Below are 22,220 nucleotides of genomic sequence, written 5' to 3' on the forward strand. Positions count from 1 at the left end.
AAAAATAAGTAAATTAAAAAAAAAAAATTCTTTAAAATATTCTGTGATATGTATGGAATGCATAGCATAACATTTTGTGGGTATTTGTGCCCTTATCGGATGTTGAGTCGCCATTTTTAAACTTCCTGCGTTATGGATTTTTAAATCACTCGCCCACTTTTATTATTGTTTCCGGTAAATTAAATTTAAAAAAAATTCTTTAAAATACCCTTTGATGTGTGTGGAATGCATTGCATAACATTTTGTGAGTATTTGTGCCCTTATCGGATGTTGAGACATCATTTTTAAACTTCCTGTGTTATAGATTTTTAAATCACTCGCCCACTTTTATCGTTGTTTCCAGTAAATTAAATTTTCAAAAAAAAATTTTTTTTCTTTAAAATACCCTTTGATATGTGTGGAATGCATTGCATAACATTTTGTGGGTATTTGTGCCCTTATCGAATGTTGAGTCATTATTTTTAAACTTCCTGTCTTATGGATTTTTAAATCACTCGCCCACTTTTATTGTTGTTTCCAGTAAATTAAATAAAAAAAAAATTTTTTTTCTTTAAAATACCCTTTGATATGTGTGGAATGCATTGCATAACATTTTGTGGGTATTTGTGCCCTTATCGGATGTTGAGTCGCCATTTTTAAACTTCCTGTGTTATGGATTTTTAAATCACTCGCCCACTTTTATTGTTGTTTCCAGTAAATTAAATTTTCAAAAAAAAAATTTTTTTCTTTAAAATACCCTTTGATATGTGTGGAATGCATTGCATAACATTTTGTGGGTATTTGTGCCCTTATCGAATGTTGAGTCGTTATTTTTAAACTTCCTGTGTTATGGATTTTTAAATCACTCGCCCACTTTTATTGTTGTTTCCTGTAAATTAAATTTTCAAAAAACATTTTTTTTTCTTTACAATACCCTTTCATATGTGTGGAATGCATTGCATAACATTTTGTGGATATTTGTGCCCTTATCGGGTGTTGAGTCGCCATTTTTAAAATTCCTGCGTTATGGATTTTTAAATCACTCGCCCACTTTTATTGTTGTTTCTGGTAAATTAGATTTTCAAACATTTTTTTTTTCTTTAAAATACCCTTTGATATGTGTGGAATGCATTGCATAATATTTTGTGGGTATTTGTGCCCTTATCGAATGTTGAGTCGTTATTTTTAAACTTCCTGTGTTATGGATTTTTAAATCATTCGCCCACTTTTATTGTTGTTTCCTGTAAATTAAATTTTCAAAAAACATTTTTTTTTCTTTACAATACCCTTTCATATGTGTGGAATGCATTGCATAACATTTTGTGGGTATTTGTGCCCTTATCGGACGTTGAGACGTCATTTTTAAACTTCCTGCGCTACGGATTTTTAAATCACACTCCCGCTTTTATCGGTTTCCGGTGACTTCATTATTATTTTTTTTTGCTACATTGCCAGACAAAAATGGATATAATTTCTGAACTATTAAAGATACATGCATAAAATTTAGAACACACATTGTTTAGACTATTAGGAAACTTTTCTCTGTAACAGAATTTTGTTAATTGATTTAATTTAAAAAATATGTCCGTTTGTTTGCAAGAAAGGAAATCAGAAAATTTTTATTATATTTTAATTGTTTATTTTACAAACGTAGGGAGTAATATCAAAATTCTGTTACAGACAGTTTGTAGAACATGCTTTTGCAAATACATTGCAAAAAACTGTTTGAATCTATCTTTAAAAACGGTTTAGATATATCGGTTTTAGTACAATCCTGCATTGGGTATAATTTTTTCAAATTTGGGCCCCCAAATATTTTTTTTTTTTTTCAAAATATTTTTATTTGGTTGAGTTGCCACAGCTATGAGCTCTCTACATACAAAAAATTAATATTTTACACCAAATAGGAAAAAAGTTTTAAAAAATACCATCCTCTCCCCTTGAGCAGTTTGGCGTATACTGGTTAAAGGGTTTGGGCTACCGCTGACCCTATTATTACACAAAATATATCTAACAATTACTTTAATTTTAATTACTATGGTAAAACTAATAATACAAAATTATTACATTATGTTATATTATAAACTTTTTCTTTTGTAATTTCCTTGGGCTACCGTAGCTCGCAAAATACGCCCCTGAGTTAATAACTATTTTCATATTTACAGGCCATTTTTGAACTACTGCTGTTACTGAAATTATAGTCGTGATTCGTGTTCGAGCTTTTGTGCTAAATATTCTTTGCTGATCTTTTTGTTGTGTATATTCAGAACGTTATGGCTTAGCAGGATTATAGTGTCTGTTAATTGAATTTTATTTTGTTGACTGTTATGTGGGACCTACCGAAAACCACTATAATGCCTGTGACAATTTTTCTACCCCAATACAACTTTTGTTTATAACTTTTCAACATTGGCAAGAATTGATTTGTAGTATGAGATTTTCCTGAGTCATCCACGTTCTTTGCAGGATGTTTGTGTAATATCTTCTGCAATAATATTGTGCAGCCTAAAATGGAAACAAGGTGTTTTCTTTGCTTCGTGATAATTCCTGCATGTATAGATACGTCTTCTTTGAAACTCTGTCTGATAAAACTCTTAGTTAACCAGGATGGCGCAGTCGGTAGAGTGCTGGCCTTCTGTACCCGTGGTTGCGGGTGCGATCCTGGCCCAGGTCGATGGCATTGTAAGTTTCCTCAAATGAGACAGGTTCATGTCAGTAGATTTACTGGCATGTAAAAGAACTCCTGCAGGACAAAATTCCAGCACACTGGTGACACTGATATAACCTCAGCAGTTGCGAGTGTCGTTAAATAAAACCTAGTTTAAATTTAATTTTAAAATTCTTAGATTTTGTTTTATAGTCCTGTGGCCCGTTTCATAAACACTAATAATATTAAGTAATATTATTAGACTCATAAAATTAATCTTATTAGTTCACTAAATTCTGTTTCATAAAACTCGTAAAATAAATAACACCAATATTATTAGTTTATTAGTGAGCTGATTCGGTATGAGATTAAATCTCTGATGGTAATGCGTGGTAAACAATGGTTATAATGTGTTTATGTCGTTTGTAGACATCTTTCAGAAACGATATAACGACGAGCATACTAATAGAAGGTATGGTCTTCTACTGATTTTTATGATATTGCCCTCTCTGTTGTCAAAGGACAAATATGTAACAGTATTTGCATTGTTTTTATTGTTTTCCGGACCTATATGGTCACCTGTTATGACAGGCGGATTTCATTATTATTATTATTATTATTATTACTATTATTATTATTACTATTATTACTATTATTATTACTACTACTACTACTACTACTACTACTACTACTATTATTACACTGATGTTCAAAGATATCTGACCTACGACTTTATGATCGTGTAAGCGAACTTTCTAATCATTGGAAAGTCAGAACAAAAGATATAACAAATTTACAAACTTTGAAATAGTTCCGGTAGTTCTCAATAGATGACACAATTATTGTGACGATTAAAAATGTTTCGGAAAAAATGATGTAGATGAGGGGGATGAAATATTAAATTCTATAATGAGGGTTATATTTGTGTACAATGAATAAACATTGAACTTCAATTGTTGTCCAAGAGGGAAACAAAACCTCGAAAATATGAACACTGAGGAATTTCTTTCCACACATTTGCGGTAATCGCGATTAGCAACTGCAGTTCTGTCGCTAGTATTAGGGTTATAAATTCTTCGCAACCATGGTCCTGTTGCATGATTTTACGAATGTTATTAAAATAAATTTACGAATTATTAATACTAATAATTCCTGTTGAATAATACCACAGCTTACTATTATTATTAGTGATTTTCGCTAGAAAAATTTTACAAATTAAAAGTTCATCAGAGAACAATAGGAATGTCACGGTCTCTTGGACTATAACTATTTACCAGCAGTGTTGCCAACACATAAGTTGTATTCCCGTCAGTTTAACACCTGGAAATCCGTCAAAATTAAAAAAAGAAAGGCCTACTCAATATATAAATAAAATGCGAATTTTAACACAACTTACCAATCTTGATTAAAATAATAATTCTTAAACCTCTGACTTGATTACGAGGATATCTGAAACGGGGGATTCCTTAACATGGTATGGCATGGACAGGGCTGTTCAAAGAAAAAGTAAAATCCCTAGAAAATTAAACAGTTAAAGAACGATGGCAGCTATAAAATCAAAAGGTGATGTAAAATTTCCATCATCCGTCAAAGCTTTTTTTTTCACCCCCCCCCCCCAACTGCTATGTTGAAATTCAGTCAGTTTTGACGGTATTTCCGTCCAGTTGGCGACATTGTATGCCAGTGTCATGATGATCACGATGGCAACTATGATAATCTCCATGGCAGTGAGTGTGAATACCACGTAAATTAAAGGATAAACAGTTGTGGCTAAATGTGCATACCACGTAAATTAAAGAATAAACAGTTGTGGCTGAATCTTTTGCAGTGGGGAAGAGAGAAGAGTAACAAAAACTCAGATTTTGCATATGAAACAAAATTAAATGTAAAAAATCAATATATTAATTTTTATTACAAAAACATCAGACCAGTAACATTGTCAGATCGCAAGGATCCTTAATTCTAAAAAATAGAAATTTCTGAGTGTTTGAAGTATAGTAAATTATATATATCTTAAAGAAAATGGTAACAAACTTTTGTTAAAATAACATTTTCAATCATTCCCACAAAACATTAATCAGATACACTACATATTGTTACAGTAATGATATTATTATTATTATTATTATTATTATTATTATTATTATTATTATTATTATTATTATTATTATTTGCGTCAAACAGTTACTTGTGCACCTTTTGGGGTTTTTAGGCACACATGTGCATTGATTTATATTTAAATTCTTAATGGATCATGTGCTGAGACTTAGAGGAAAGCAGAAAATATGGAAGATTGAAGAGTGCTGGGTTTTCAGTGAAAGACTTGTCCTTGGGCAGAAAATATGAATGAATGAGTAGGAGAAATTTAATCTGATTAGAATTTAGTAAACAGTCTTTATCATTAGTGAAAATCGTTCATAATATTATTGTACTAGAGCCGTAAAATATTACCATGCCAACTAAAACGTCATGACTTCTATTATGACGGCATAACTTGTGCCATAAAGTTAACATTATGAAACGATTTGCCATGCTATAATATTTAATACATCATCCTTGCCATAGCAACCTCTTTCTTCATAGACCATGATATCAAACTACCCATCATTACAAATTTAATATGTTAGGCTATTTCTTTATTAATATTGTTTTATAATGCTTTGTTCCTCTCCTAAGCATTGACCCATATAATAAAGTATAACATTATTTACTTGTTTCGTGATATGTTAGATCTTTGCTTTTGCTTTTGGGATATTTTTGTCATGAAAGTCATGGCTCTGGTAATGATATGTATAACATATCAATTTAGAAATCACTTATTACTGTACATACATAAGTATATTCAGTAGTGTTTTATTGCATGTTTTTATAGTTTGGGACAGTCACTATTGCTTCTGTCATTGAAATGAATGTTGATTCGAACTCAAGATGGCCATTTACTAAAGTGACAATATAGAAATGAGAAACAAACTTTATTTACCACAGTGAAATGAAAGCTGCATTGTATAGGGGATTTAAAGCTCTTTTTTTCCTTGCTACATATACAGACATGTGCAAATTATTAGACTCAGCAACACATTTTTTACATTTTCATAATTATCATGAATTACTGGCCACAAAATAATTCTGTAGGACTCTATGCGACAGGATCAGTACGAAAAAGTCCTAGAAACCCTAATTTTTCCACAAATGAGGGATTGGTTCCCTGATGGTGAATGAGTCTTCATGCAGGATGGAACACCCTGTCACAAAGCCAGATCAGCAACTAATTTTCTGGCTGAAAATAATGTAGACGTCCTTCCCTGTCCAGGTAACAGCCCAGACGAAAATCCAATTGAAAATCTTTGGTCTATCATAAAGAGAAAACTAAAAAAAACAAGACGATTACCACCAAGTTGGACCTCATAGAAGCACTTATCCAAATATGGCACAGGGATGAAGACATCAAGAAACAATGTGAAAATCTCATGAACAGCATGCCAAACCTAATAAGATTTGATGATAAAGAACGAAGGGTTTCATACTAAATATTAATTGTTGCAAACAGTGTGTAATAAATGAGTTTTGTAGAATAAATGTTACTTGAATCATATATATTATCGTTTGAGTCCAATAATTTGCACACGTCTGTATGTCAATGTTGAACTTATATGCCACGAATATGTGAATACAATGTTGTTGTTGTTTTCTAATGCCAGGCATTTGACAATAAAGTCATTTGACCTCTTGCACTCCAATATTTTTCAAAGATATTATCACGACTAGACACTGAAGCACAGATTTTGAGATGTTCCGAATCCATTTCTTGGTTTGAGTTGCACAATGGGCAGTTAGGGGACTGATATATTCCAATTCTATGCAGGTGTTTGGCCAAACAATCATGGCCTGTTGCCAATCTAAATGCAGCTAGAGACGATTTTCGTGGTAAATCGGGAATTAACTGTGGATTTTGATGCAGTGAGTTCCATTTTTTTCCCTTGGGATTGAGTTATCAAATTTTGTTTGTTGAAGTCTAAGTATTTAGATTTAATAAATCTCTTCACAGAGTAATACGTAGATTTAGTAACAGGTCTGTAAGTAGCAGTGCTGCCCTTCTTTGCTAAAGCATTCGCATTCTCGTTTCCCAGGATTCCACAAAAATGGCAAGTTGTAGCCGATTTAAGTGAACACCATATTTTAACGTTTTGGTGGCTACTTCATTCACACACAACCCTCAGAATGTCTGGAGGACCACACCTGCTGTTGGTCGACGGGTCCATTGGACCTAGCTGGGAGATCTTGTTGATCACCAGCTTTCCCTCCGTAAGCCACTGGAGGACGATTTTAGTGCCATAGCAGGTCAGCACTAGGAACAGAAAAGTAGAAAGAGGAGGAAGGAAAGGGAAATGAACCCCTAGGCCTCGAATGCTCTAATGCCGTTGGGGTTGAAGAAAGTAAGAGTTCAGTCAGAGGACTGGATAGGAAAGGGTAAAGAGGGAATTAGGTATTGAATAGAGGAAAATTATACCAAATTCAGTCATTAACTCATCAAGCTGACCAGTGCTAATTGAGGAGTTGCCCCTCCCTTGTAAAATTATGCTTACTAACAGCTGCACCACGGGAAGGTAGGGATGGGACATTGGGTATTTGTCCAGGTTGGTTCCTTAAAGCCTTCAATGGGAAGGATTAATGGCTCTCCCCCCTGTATCCGACAGATACCCTTTTGCAGCCAAATGTAATGGTGTGAAAACAGTGGATGATGTGGTAATGATTATTGTTGGTAATGGAAGTTGTGGTGTCTATCTTCATGGCATTGGAAGCAGGTAATGGTTGGCAGTAGTGGTGGATGTGGTAATAAGAAATAATTGAACTGTCATTGTTGTTGCTGTTGTTGCTACTTGTCTTGACAGGAAGGGAGGCTAGAAAGGACTCAGGAAATGTTTGAGATGGCAGTATTCGTGTGCCAGAAAACAAACGACTGGATCTGACATTTTGGAAGGATGATTGATTTTCACCGTGAAGGAATTAATGAATTTGTGTTTGTTTGCAGGGTTGTAACATCACTGTTCGGCTGGTTCAGAGCCCAGCGGCAGGTTTTTGCTTGTACAAGTCCAACTGGAGGCTTTCTCTTAACGGAGAACCACCTTGGGCCGCGAGTGATTCGTGCTTCAGCTCCTGCTAGGTCTCCTTGACATCTTATAAAACAAACTGCCTAACACTGAACTAAGGCTGCCTCGTAAGTACACACATTCACACTTAATTACACATTAAAAGTTGTGAAAAGTTAGTAACATTGTGATAAAAGATGATGCACATTCATTGTATTGTCATGTGACATTTTGGCTGGATTATTAATAAAAATACATTTAGATCTTCCAGGTTAAATAAATAAATTTATAACACACTGCATTATACAGTCATAGAGTGAGAATATATTTTGTGCGAGATCGTGCGTATTTGCTTGCTTTCCACACAAAACCAATCTGCGGTAAGTCTAAAATTCCACATTCAGTATTCCCAACCTAACACACATAACAATTTCCCTCTTCTTACCGCTTAAGTGACATATTGATGTTACTGCTTTAGGCTTTTAACATATTATTTTTAGAGACGTTCAATATAGTAATAATTATAAATTGGAAACTTACCACTACAATCTCACCTAAATTGCACTGTTAATTATTGTTTTTAAATATTTGCAAAAATTAAGTAAACTCTACTACTCCACTAAAGTTACTGCATTCGTGATACAAGTAACATTAAGGAAGCCGTGAAAAAATCAACAAGATTCCAGATGCCGATGTTATTACTGCAATATGTTATATAAATAATATTGTTAAAATATTAAAATGAAAATTAATTCATTACATAACCTTACTGTTTGTTTTAAGTTCGCATTTATAGACTGGGGGGGAAAAAAAAGACACGTATATCACTGCCTGCTGAACTATAGTAAACACAGAAAACATTTTAAAGCAACAATGTTGGAGATAGATATTTTTGTTTTCCAAATTTGCCGTCATTGAAAAGAAACCAAGATGGAGATTTCATTGTAACTAATTAGAAATTCCTCTTTCAGGTATGTAATAAACGATCTTCACACAAAATAATGTATGATACACGAGCGGTATGTTTTCTTTCAATTCTCGGAAATTAAAAAGCTCAACTACGTTTCGCTTTTTCAAACTTTTCCTCGAACATGAAAACGTCTACATACCGCTCTTGTAACGCATAGGTATATATGTACACCCACAAAACGCAAAAAATGATGAAAAATTAGAATTTTCAAAATATAACTATTTTAATAGAGAATTTTCTCCTCTTTAATTTGATATAAGCATTTTCGATTTATGCCTTATGGTTTTTCAGATAAGTCCCATTTTCCAAAATGCTGCGTCATCAGCCATGGTCACTTACTTTTGGAGTAATCTTCGTAGTAGTCAATCCCCTCGTCCAGCATTGCTTGTAAAATGAACTTCTTTCTAGTCCCGAAATAAATGCATAGATATCAGGGCATGATCATTGGATTGAAAAAACTTTTTTACATAATGAAGTAATTTATAATCTTTTACTGTTAGTCATACAACTGTAAATTTGTGTGTCAGTGATGTTGTACGTCATTTTAATAAGAGTCCAAAAGTAGAAATTAAAATTCTGAGGAAAATGAGCATAAACCCTGGGACAAACACCATCGCAGGATTTGTTGCACCAATGGAAATAGGGACAATAATGCCAAAAAAAAACATTCAATACCTGAAGTTAAGACAAGGCAGAGGTATTTGAGAGGCAGAAAGAAGCTGAAACTGGACCGACATGAAGCTGCTTAAGGGGTGACATATGATGATGGAGTCTTCTAGGCTCTGAAAGTTTGTGGTTCATTTCCTGTAAATAGTGATTTTAGAATAATTAATTCTTTCAAACATGATATCTCAGTCAAATATGGTGATACCAAGAAGATATTCGTGTCATTTTTAAGCTTGAAATGTCCCCCAGTGCCTGACAATGAATAAAATAACATTAATATAATTAATAATTATCTATGGATTTTTACATGATTTATGCAACATAAAATATTATTGTAAGTTACATATATGGTAATATTTAATTAATGTAAATAAAAATAAAAAATAGCTCTATGTCAGGCACTAAAGAATAGTTTTAGCTATAAAACAGTGAAAAACCTGTGGCTCTATCTTAAAAACTGCATGAGCTATCATGTTTCAAGTTGTATGTCAAAATTATAAACAAAATAATTTTTAAAAACAATTTAGACATAATTTCAAGGGATCTGTTCACTTCATTCTCTTTCTGGTACCATTCGAAAGTGTATAAAAATTTTACAGAGCAAAATTATACAAAACAAAATTTTTTGTATGTAAAAGTGTACGTAAACCTTAAGGAGTAAGCAAAGAGGAGGAGTCACGCCGGAAATAACAGCAACGTGACTATAGCTACATATTTCACTAATCAGACTTCTTTGTTCTTCCTCTGACACATATCGTCAAGTGAGATGTACTGCCTGATAATAGATGTACAGATCAGCCAGAACCTCAATCATAGGAATGGTTCTCTTTATGGGTATTTTATTTTTCAATTCTAAGTTTGTACATATACTTTATGTTGAGAATTCAGTTTGGTTAGAATTTTCAAACTCCTTTTTCTCATGAGTAATATTTTTTACTAATGTGTTTTGCTTGTAAACTAACAAAATACTGGGTAACTTTCAGTGTCGGATTCTGGGTTCATTTCCCCATCATTATCAGCTTCATCTTCCTCCAGCCTGCTACTTCCACACTCCTGTCAACCTGTCATACAGGGCTAACAGAATCCGACCTCACGGGTGCCCCAACCTCTGAACAGAATTCGTTGTTATAATTGCCAAAAAGTAGGCAGCAGTACAAATGGCTTGCTGCCAATATGTGCTGTGTTAGTTAAAAAAAAAAATCATTTTTATTATTTTTTTCAGTTCACTTGTTCCAACAAGTCTTTCCGAACACTTTCGACACTTTTGACAACTGTCAGCCCCAAACACCACAGGTCTGCTATTAACTCGATTAACTACGACCAAGATGAAGTTGACAAATCTTGATGAACGAATCCATGTGCTGGATGGCAACTCCGATGTGTGGAAGGTGGTGCGTGATATTGCAGAATCTGGAGTAAGTATCGTTCTTGCTGTATTTAAAAATGATGTTCATTAATAGAAGGGGTTGGCACTATAAGAAATTCCATAGGAGTTAGTACTCTTCATCTTTCACGGTCTCTGCAGCTCATCTCTGGAACTCTCTACCACAACATGTCAGAGACTGTCGGACATTGTCTAGTTTAAAAAATAAATTAAAATTGCACTTTTTGAATTAGATTCCTTTCAGTTATAAGCCCTTTTCTCTGCGATAGTTTTGTAAAAATATAGGCTATATATTTCTTTCCTTCCTTTCCCCTTTTTGTTCTCTTTACAGCCAATGAATTTATTATCATAGCCTTTTTATCGTGAATTTTATTTAATTTTCGTATTTCTTCTCTTTTTTATTATTATTTTATTACATTCCATTTTGATATATTCTTCTTTACGTTTTTTCATATTAATCATTTGTACTAAATGAGTTGCTTTCACTGTATTCCAATGTATTTTACTTTCTTTTTTTCTATTATGGTATTATTTTCATGTTGTTTAGTGTCGATTTTGTTATGCTATTATTATTTTTTTTGTAATATGTTGGTATTCTGTTCTGTAACTTTTTGTTAAATTTTAACTGCTTGTATACTTTGTGACCTGGTAGAGTGTAAGAGAAGGCCCTATGGCCTTAACTCTGCCAGTATAAATAAAGAATTATTATTATTATTATTATTATTATTATTATTATTATTATTATTATTATTATTATTATTATTATTATTAAATGACGTACAGTAAACCTTGTTGTAGTGTTCCCGTTTTAAAGGAATAATTTCAAAAGTCATGGCGGAACTACGAAAAAAAAGTTATTTATTTCTGGCCTTCTTTAAGGTAAATCCTTCAAGGAATACATTTAAATGCGTTTACTAATATAGTTCACAACCCATTTTAGTGAAATTACGAACTTATACCAAAAGTTTGATTGATTTGTATACAAGATATGTGGCATTGCAATAGCACATTGTGATCGATAGTATGCATTGATATCACAATAGAAAGGAAGCTTATTATGTGTTTCTTGAAGAGGGGGAGAATGTATGTGAATGGTGGTCAAGTTTTTAATGAGGTTTTTTTAATTGACAATATTGATATTTGACGTAATGTTGCAGTTTTTTTTGCCCTTTGCCTGTTAGTATATTTTTTCAGTTTCTGTCTCCTTGCTTCCCTACAGATTTTCTTATGTAATTGTTTATTTCACATGAATTATAGTATGCTTTAACATTTTCTGCAGGTTCAAGAAGAGCCATTCTATGTATGTGACATAGGTGATGTTGTCCGTAAGCACAAGGAGTGGAAACTCAAGTTGCCTAGAGTGGAACCACACTACGGTAAGTTGGATGACGCTTACAGATTTAGTAAATTGAAATCACAGTTGTTAGCAGCAAGGCTGATACTCCAGAGGATTAATTTTTAATATTTCTCTATTCATTAGCAACTTTTATATTGAGTAAAGATTAAGGGTATATGTACGTGAACAACCACAAATATTATCAGAAAATGCAGGCTCTAAATTTCTAAAATTTTGTAAAAAAAAAAAAAAAATGAACTGACAACTGGACAAAAATTACAAGGTACCACAACAAAACTTATTAGAACTTAAATATCTGTTAAAATTATAAAAATGGTTACTAATAATATTTTTCAATACAGTTTTATCAAAGTATGAAAAAGAAACAAGCAAATTCTGCAGTTACATCATTTCGTAACATTGTTATGGTCTCTCTGACATCTTTAATATTTTTCCTGCATGTAATAAACACTTATTTCTGAAAAGCAGACTACTCTCAGACATGTAGAGTTGTTTATTTTAATACAATTAATTTTTTATTTGTCCTATATAAAATATATTAAAATTTACATAATGTTTTGTGACCTAATTTCTCTATTTTCAAAGAAATGGGCATTATTATAGTCTATCTTTTGCATAAATGCATGTTAAATCAGTGTAGAAAATTTCAGAATTCTATCTCTAATGGTTGTGGAGTTATGAAATAATATGTGTGAAAATTTTCAAATTTTGGAATATTTAATTTAAAGTAAAAAGTGAATTCTAAAAAATATTATTGGTAATCTTTTTTGTACCTTTATCAGATATTTAAGTTGTATAAGTCTTGTTGTGGTACCTTCTAATTTTTGTTCAATTGTGAGTTCATTTCCTTATAAAATTTTAGAAATTTAGAGCCTGCATTTTCTGATAATATTTGTGGTCGTTCACGTACATATACCCTTAAGGCATTAAATTTATGACTTAATGAATAGGAAGGCACATGAAGAAAAGCAGATGCCACACTTGGAATTGACGGTGTCAGAAGGGATGTAAGTGCACTTAAGTTTCTTTTGAGAAAATGGGATTGAAAGTATTTAAGTTTTCGTAAATTCGGAGAAATTTGTAATTTGGATGCACTTAAATCATGTTATTAGAAATGTCACTTGCATCCCTTTGCTTCTAACCCCATCAATGTCTTTAGAAACTGAAGACAATGGGGTATCAAGATATTCAGCATTGGCAGAAATCTTATATCCTGAATTTAATATTTGAGTATTTCCACTCAGTCTTTCCAGTGTACTGTAAAGAGATAAAATTCAGCTGCATAATTGGCTGTCATGGCTTCTGTAATGCACTCTTGCAACACCTTGACAGTTTGAGGGTTTCTTACAAATATATTTATATACTAGCCGTACCCGTGCGCTCCGCTGCACCCGTTAGAAATGAATATAAAGTAATTACATAACTAAAATAGGACATTTCATCCAGGGAACATTCGTGTTTGATAGAAGGATAAATCGTTTAATATGTTACTTAATTTAAATTGTATTTAAATAATTAAAATGCGATCATTTTGGTCCAGAGACCACTCATTGGTGCAATGACAATTCCTTTAACATGTTTCTTAATTTTTATTATATGCAACCATAGTTTAATGAAGATTGACATCATTTAGATTTAATGTGTATATTTTATTTTACTTGTTATAGGTTTCCATTGTATTATGGTAATAACTTAATTTTAACCCTTGTTTTCTGCGTATTCAGTAAATGGCGCTTGGCCCACTATGGTTCTGAACCCTTCAAATAACTTAAATTATATTATATAATATTACATAGTATATTATATTATATTATGTTATATTATATTATATTATATTATATTATATTATATTATATTATATTATATTATATTATATTATATTATATTATATTATATCATATCAGATCAGAAGTTACTGTAATAACATTATAGCATTATGTCCATCTAGAGAAACTACACTTTCCAATGGTGAAATAATAATTAATTATACAAATCGGTTAATTTAGCTTCCGATATTACTTCATACAAACACAGAAACATTCTCTGTAGGCTATCTTTCATAGCTTTCGATTTTTGCTGTCCAAGGCCCCTTATAGACTAAGTCATTTTTTCTTATTTCATTACACGGCCTTAGATGGCAGTTATTTTAATTTTAAAACTCATTTATCTCATTAAATATCAGTCCTATCAAACTTTTTCAAGGAATAAAACTTATCGGAAATTAATTTTAAAGAAACTTTTGTTATGTAACATTTTTCACAAAAATCAATAATAAGAGAGATATTTTGGTTCATTTAATTCAGGCCCCCTTGTAAACCCCCCCTTTTAAATTATGTATTTTGAATGCCATATAGCCTAAAATCTAAGTTACAACGAACTTAATTTATATTCCAATTTTCATCGAAATCCGTTCAGCCATTATCGCGTGAAAAGGTAACAAACATACATACATACAGACAGACAGACATACAAACAAAAATTTCAAAAAAGCGATTTTCGGTTTCAGGGTGGTTAATTGTATATGTTAGAACCAATTATTTTTGGAAAATCGAAAATTACCAGAAAAATTTCGGCTACAGATTTATTATTAGTATAGATTCTGCAACAGGTAATCATCTCCTGAGTGTATGAGAATTCTATTGTCCAGATTTTGCCAGTGTTCATTCTTTCTTACCGAAAATTCCGAAAATGGACATCTTCTTGGTAGTCATAAAAAGACAGTACTGGCCTGAAACTCAAACACTATAATATCACCACTATTACCACACAACCACCAAGATGAAATCGACAACGATAATATTATAATAATGATAATCTTTGGTGCACAGATTAGTTTTGGTCAAACCTATTTTGGTGGCCATTTTCTTCTTTATCTTCTCCTCATCTCTTCTACTCGTTGGATGATATTTCTTTGCCAAAACTGCAGCTTATATTCTGCAATTGGTTACTGATGCTCACTTAGTTTCATTTTATTTTCTTTAATGTTTTCATTTATTTCTTGAACGTCCAACTCCTTATGTACATCTATATTTATTTTCTTATCTAGCCTTGTGTATCCTAGAGTACTTCTTAGATATTTTATTTCCACTGTCAGGATTTGCTTCTCATTTCTTCTACTTTGTATCCACTTTTTGCTGCTATGCGTCAGTGTTGGAATTGCCTTTGTTTAAAAAGTTTCATTTGTGTACCTCTTCTTGTTTTGTTCCTTAATGTTCCATGTACTGTCTCACATATATTTCGGAACCTATTGAACTTTTCATCTACATCTCTATCCAGCTTATGAGATATGGTACTTCCGAGCTTTTTAAAAATATTTAACTTACTGTAAGTTCTTGTCGTCTGTCACTATCTATAATAATAATAATAATAATAATAATAATAATAATAATAATAATAATTATTTATTTATTTATTTATTTATTTATTTATATTTATTTAATGTGCTGTACAACAGCCAGTGGCCAATTACAGTTCAGCACAAATATAACAAAAACATAAAACAAAAATAATTATTACACATAAATATAATTACAATTAATTACAATAATGAAGATGAATGGATAACTAAGAATACTATGAGACAATGATAATTGAGTACAATGCCTAAAAGAATACATAAATGATAAATCGTTGCCAAGAGCAAACTAAGTCTATACATTGAAGGGATCGAATTCGCAGCTATGCATGTTGGCATTTTTAATGCATCTGGAGACTGGTGAAAGGAATTTCGAATTTCTAATATAGAAAAGTTTGTGGGCTCTCATATCTTTTGTTGGAATACGTAAGGTAATATTGTTTAAGAAAGAGTCACAGGATATATGACCTTTGAGGACTTTACAAAAGAACAGATAATCTAGCTCATGGCATCTAGCATATAGATATTGACAATTAAAATATTCACATTTTCTCTCATAACTGTACCCGGAATTAATGGGCAGAAATCTGAATAATAATAATAATAATAATAATAATAATAATAATAATAATAATAATAATAATAATAATAATAATAATCTATACTATTAATAAATCTGTAGCCGAAATTTTTCTGGTAATTTTCGATTTTCCAAAAATAATTGGTCCTAACATATATAATTAACCACCCTGAAACCGAAAATCGCTTTTTTGAAATTTTTGTTTGTATGTATGTCTGTCTGTCTGTCTGTCTGTTTGTCTGGATGTTTGTTACCTTTTCACGCGATAATGACTGAACTGATTTATATGAAAATTGGAATATAAATTAAGTTCGTTGTAACTTAGAATTTAGGCTATATGGCATTCAAAATACTTTATTTAAAAGGGGGGTTATAAGGAGGCTTGAATGAAATAAATCGAAATATCTCGCTTATTATTGATTTTTGTGAAAAATGTTACATAACAAAAGTTTCTTTAAAAATGATTTCCGATAAGTTTTACTCTTTGCAAAATTTTGATAGGACTGATATTTAATGAGATAAATGAGTTTTAAAATTAAAATAACTGCCATCTAAGGTGGTGCAATGAAATAAGAAAAAATGACTTCGTCTATAAGGGGCCGTGGACAACAACAATCGAAAGATATTAAACATAGCCTACAGAGAATGTTTCTGTGTTTGTATGAAGTAATATCGGATGCCAAATTAACAGATTTGTGTAATTAATTATTATTTCACCATTGGAAAGTGTAGTTTCTCTAGATGGGCATAATGCTCTAATGTTATTACAGTAACTTCTGAGTGAATCGAGGGCAGGTAAGATTAAAATAATTTCTTATGCACAGAAAACTTAATAGGCTATTTTGTACATTTATTAAACTATGGTTGCATGTAATAACAAATAAGAAACATGTTAAAGGAATTGTCATTGCACCAAATGATTGCTCTCTGGACCAAAATGATCGCATTTTAATATTTTAAATACAATTTAAATTAAGTAACATATTAAACGATTTATCCTTCTATCAAACATGAATGTTCCCTGGATCAAATGTCCTATTTTAATTATGTAATTACTTTATATTTATTTCTAACACGTGCAGCGGAGCGCACAGGTACGGCTAGTAATAATAATAATAATAATAATAATAATAATAATAATAATAATGATGATGATGATGATTTCTCTTGCAAATCCTGGATTGAACCTTGGATTCTAGTGTAAATAAGAACAGGTTAGGGGTAATCTTTAGCTTGATAGAGTTGTCAAAGATATTACAGAGCCAATCAAAGATGTTAATATCACCAGCTTCACACTGTCATGGTCGATATGCTCTAAAATTAATAGAGATGAAAGGTAGGGTCCTGAGACAGGAAACATGCACTCAACATTTTAACTAATTATTAGAAACAGGCAAAGTATGAAATCTCATTCTAAACCATTCCTGCTAGCGGTATGGGAACAAGGATTTTCACTATTCACGATATGTAGAAAGCAATTAACGCCAAAAAAACAATTTTTCATAAAATAATCCTCATGGCTTTTCATGTTTTGTACAATTTTTCCCTCTCCATTAATATTTCTAGAATTAAAAGACCATAAAAGGCGAAAATAGGATGTTTTTCAGGAAACACTTGGAAAAACCAACTGATTCATTCTGTCAACGTTCTGTCTGGGATTCCCAAGGACAAGTGAAATCTTCAAATTCCCGTTAGAGTCATTGAACTTGTAATGTCAGTGAATTCAAGAAGCCAAAACAAAATAAATGATTCCTTCCTATCCCACCTTTGCTCATTCTTTCGAATCCAGTGAAAGCCTTTTCAATGTTGCCATGTCTGTTATTATACAATATGTAAAGTAATGTTTTAGATAGGTATGAACCATTAATTGGACGACATTTTGTAGAAAGGAACCCCACATGATACGTAAACTGAGAAAAATGCACTTTAAAGTTAAACGTGAGTGATACATTCACAAATAAATGTAACTACATATTTATTTAGTTTTGATGGAGAAATCATTGCAATAAGTCAAAGTCTCAGGAATCTTCTATGCCACATCAATAAATTTAGGAATGCAGTTATATTGTCAGACTCCAAAGCAGCTATTCTATCAATAGTCTCTAAACACACACCTTCATCTCAAACAGCAGAAATAACTAAAATGCTCTCTCAATTAATATCACTCAGTAAAAGAATTGTATTCCAATGGATACCATCCCATTGTGGAATCCTGGGAAACGAGAATGCGGATGCTTTAGCAAAGAAGGGCAGCACTGCTACTTACAGACCTGTTACTAAATCTACGTATTATTCTGTGAAGAGATTTATTAAATCTACATACTTAGACTTCAACAAACAAAATTTGATAACTCAATCCCAAGGGAAAAAATGGAACTCTCTGCATCAAAATCCACAGTTAATTCCCGATTTACCACGAAAATCGTCTGTAGCTGCATTTAGATTGGCAACAGGCCATGATTGTTTGGCCAAACACCTGCATAGAATTGGAATATATCAGTCCCCTAACTGCCCATTTTGCAACTCAAACCAAGAAATGGATTCGGAACACCTCAAAATCTGTGCTTCAGTGGCTGGCCATGATAATATCTTTGAAAAATATTGGAGTGCAAGAGGTCAAATGACTTCATTGTCAAACGCCTGGCATTAGAAAACAACAACAACATATTTATTGCTTTAACCAGAAGCATATTATACGACGTATCTTTGTTCTAAATATGGATCCTTGGAATTATTTACTGTAGTTATTGAGACATTAAATTTGTCTGTGAGTTGATTCCTTTCTGCAGAATGCGATCTAATTTGCTGTCTACTTAATTTCTACTGTTTTTACAACTATAAGATTTTCATTGCATAAAAAAATATTAACTGACGAAAGGTGTAATCTTTTGCAAGATAATGTAGAAAAGTTATTTGTGTTGTATTGTAACCAGTGTTGAGTCAGGCAATGTGAGAATTTTTTTTTCCAGTGTAAAAATCGCATTACCTAGTTTGTTCTTGCATTCAGTAAGGATTTGGTGATGCTGACAAACTGTTTAATTATGCAGAGTTATTGTATTTTATTAAGTAACATATTAAATATAGACAAAACTGTTGATCTCTGAAGGCTTATTTTGTAAATACTGATGTAAACCTGCTCCAATGGTTTAGTAACGAAGATATTTTGAAATTGAAATATTTATTTCTTATTTTCATGTTTTTCCAAAATAAATGTAATATTTTGACAAAGTTTTCTGTAAATATTGTGTTGATCTCTGCTTATTATATATCCATTTTATTTTAAGTTGTATCTAACTAGAGTCGAAGGCAATTCAGAAGGCGGTTGTCTGCTAGCGTTTGCATCGAGAGAGACAGATAGAGAGAGCAAGGCAGCGTACAACATTGCCACATCGTACTTCACGAGCATGTGCAATACAAATAGCGCAGGAGAGAATTTAAATTATCAAAAGACAATAATGACCTTAGCCGTTGATTACTGTAAGCATGACACAAGACAAACCCCCCCTTTCCTTCACTAACAATATTGTTAGCACGGTTCTCAATCCCACACCACATGCTTCTGCAGTCGTTTCTTGCATGTTGGCAACGTTGCTGCCAGCATCAAGATGGCCGGCAGCGTTCTGCTCGTTAACGTTTTTAAAATAATTATACACCTTAAACACTATTTTCCGTGCCTGCTTATCTTTTTACAGTCTTTTCTTCCATTTATTTACCTTACATACACACAGTAAATGTTAGTTTTACTTATTCAATGTATTGAAACACTCGTGAACAAACGAACTCGGGAAGTGCTTGTTACAGACTGATTCTGATTGGTTCTACTGTACAAGCTTATGACGTCACATACCAGAAATGCTACGGCGCATATAGAAGCTAACCGCCTTCCGAAATGCCGTCTAGTCTAATTGTTTGCAACTATATTTTATATCTACTCCCTTGTCTTCTTAGAGCAAGAATTATGGAGGACACTAAAATATATAAAATGGGAATTAACACTAAAGTCTTAGAACAAAAAGCAGGTAAGTGACATTATTTTAAAAAATTAGATAAGTGTGTGTTGTGATAGCCCAAAAGGATGTTTCTTTGGGATAAAATCAGGTAAGTGATCACACTGTGCAGTGCTGCTATATGGGCATCATTTCACCAAACTAGTGTGTAATATTCCATTGCATGTAGAACTTTAACTGTAATTTTCTCAAAACTAGGTTTCCGTCACTTACCTGCTTTTTGTTCTAAGCTCCTCAATTATGCAGTATATCTTCGTTGTATTATAGCCAATCTGCCACTCCACCCTTGAAGTTATACATACTAGGTTCAAAAAGTTCCCGGAATTTGCTAGCATCATAGAAACAACGTACCTTAAACACTATTCTACAGCATTCCCTTCAAAATAGTTGCCTTCCGCAACAACACACTTTTGCCAACGCGTGTAGAGTTCCTGGAAGCAGGCCTGGAAGCCATTTTGTGAAACCCGTCTTAGTGCTCTCGTCGCGTTTGCGATAACCTCTTCAGCATTGAATCTCCGTCCTTTCAGATGACTTTTCAGACGGGGAAACAGAAAGTAATCAGGTGGTGAGAGATCAGGAGAGTATGGTGGGTGATCCAAAGCAGTTATGTTGTGCCTGGCAAGAAAATTCTTTACAATAATTGCGCGATGAGCAGGTGCATTGTCATGCATAAGGAACCAGTTGTTTTCTACCCACTTTTCTGGACGTTTCCTTCTCACTGCGTCCCAGAGGCGACGGAGGGTTTCTACGTACAATTCTTTCGTTACAGTACGACCTTCTGGAATGAACTCATGGTGCATGAGACCCTGAGAGTCGAAGAAAACTTCCAACATAACTTTGCTTTAAGTGAGCTTAAATGCGACAGGCTCATGTTAGTAGATTTACTGGCATGAAAAAGAACTCCTGCGGGACAAAATTCCGGCACATCCGGCGATGCTGATATAACCTCTGCAGTTGCGAGCGTCGTTAAATAAAACATAACATTTAAAATAACTTTGCCTTTGGAAGTGTGCCTAGGAAATTTTTGCTTCCGAGGAGATGTTTTCGATTTCCACTCAGATGACTGTCGTTTAGGGACTGGGTCGTACAAGTAGCACCAGTTTCATTTTGTTTAAGAAATCACCATCTTCATCAGCCATACTGATCATGTCCCCAGCAAAACACAGAACTTGATGTTTGTACGTTGCTCTGTGGACATAATTACAAAATGCGACGAACAAACGAAACACTATGATAAACAATTGCCTACAACTCAAAACCAATAATTGCCATTATCAACAAACTTTAAGGAAATGACATCATGAATGTTACCAACAAAACAAATGTATAATATCCCTTGTTATATATTAATACGAAAAATGGTAGTAAAATTCCGGGAACTTTTTGAACCTAGTAGTAAATGCTAACCTCTTATTGTGAAAATTTAAACACTTAAATATTTTGTGTTCACTGTTTTCAGCTGTGAAGTGTAATGATTCTTTAACCATTTTGGAAGTTCTGGCTGCATTGGGTACTGGCTTCGACTGTGCCTCTAAAGTAAGTCCAACATAACATTCTTTGTGTTGTACTCCTTGTTTGTTGGCATTAAGCAAAAAGGGAATGTATTTGAATAGTTGTCCATGCTGGTTTAGACCTTGCCATTTCATCGTTATATTTAGGTTTGTGGGTTGAAACAGCTGAGACAGAGGAAATATAACTGCATGACTTCCTTCTCAAGCGAAGTAATGTGGATTCATAGCTTTACGGCATGTGAAAGTACCTTCTTACTAATTGAGAGAGACTCAGGACACATTTACTGTTCAGCTGTCCCTCACATCATCATATTTTTCATTACAGACATACATTATGTTTTCTGAAGGACATAAGCTGTTGAAACTGCTGAGTCCTTTTGATAGACACACCAAGAAACCAAGGAGAAAAATGATGACGAGCATCTAAATACACTGTAGTGTATCTGAGGCTTAAAGCTAGATCTGTTATCGGTTTCATTTACCAATGTACTGGTGTGCAGATCCTTAGCAAGGATTGCAATTGCAGCTGCCAGAATTAATACTGTAACAGCGCAATTAACCTACTGCAACACTTAACCTTATAATGTCAGCCCTCTTGTTCTTCATAAATGGAATATCGCGTAAATATGTTCTGGTTCACTCTCCAATTCATCCACTGAAATTCTTGTAATTTCTAT

At 32.9% G+C, this 22,220-nt stretch overlaps 1 protein-coding gene across 2 annotated transcripts in view; it reads left to right on the forward strand.

Moving 5' to 3' along the window:
- Window positions 1–22,220, forward strand: part of LOC138713917 (ornithine decarboxylase-like) — a 73,006-nt gene that overhangs the window by 28,746 nt on the left and 22,040 nt on the right. For both annotated transcript variants that reach the window (XM_069846454.1, XM_069846455.1), the window contains exons 2-5: window positions 7,656–7,841; window positions 10,572–10,764; window positions 12,013–12,109; window positions 21,492–21,568. In XM_069846454.1, the coding sequence (XP_069702555.1) occupies window positions 10,675–10,764; window positions 12,013–12,109; window positions 21,492–21,568 (264 nt within the window). In that variant the 5' untranslated portion in view covers window positions 7,656–7,841; window positions 10,572–10,674. The remainder of the gene's footprint in view (window positions 1–7,655; window positions 7,842–10,571; window positions 10,765–12,012; window positions 12,110–21,491; window positions 21,569–22,220) is intronic.

Source organism: Periplaneta americana, chromosome 14 (assembly GCF_040183065.1).
Source record: "Periplaneta americana isolate PAMFEO1 chromosome 14, P.americana_PAMFEO1_priV1, whole genome shotgun sequence".
NCBI lineage: Eukaryota > Metazoa > Arthropoda > Insecta > Blattodea > Blattidae > Periplaneta > Periplaneta americana.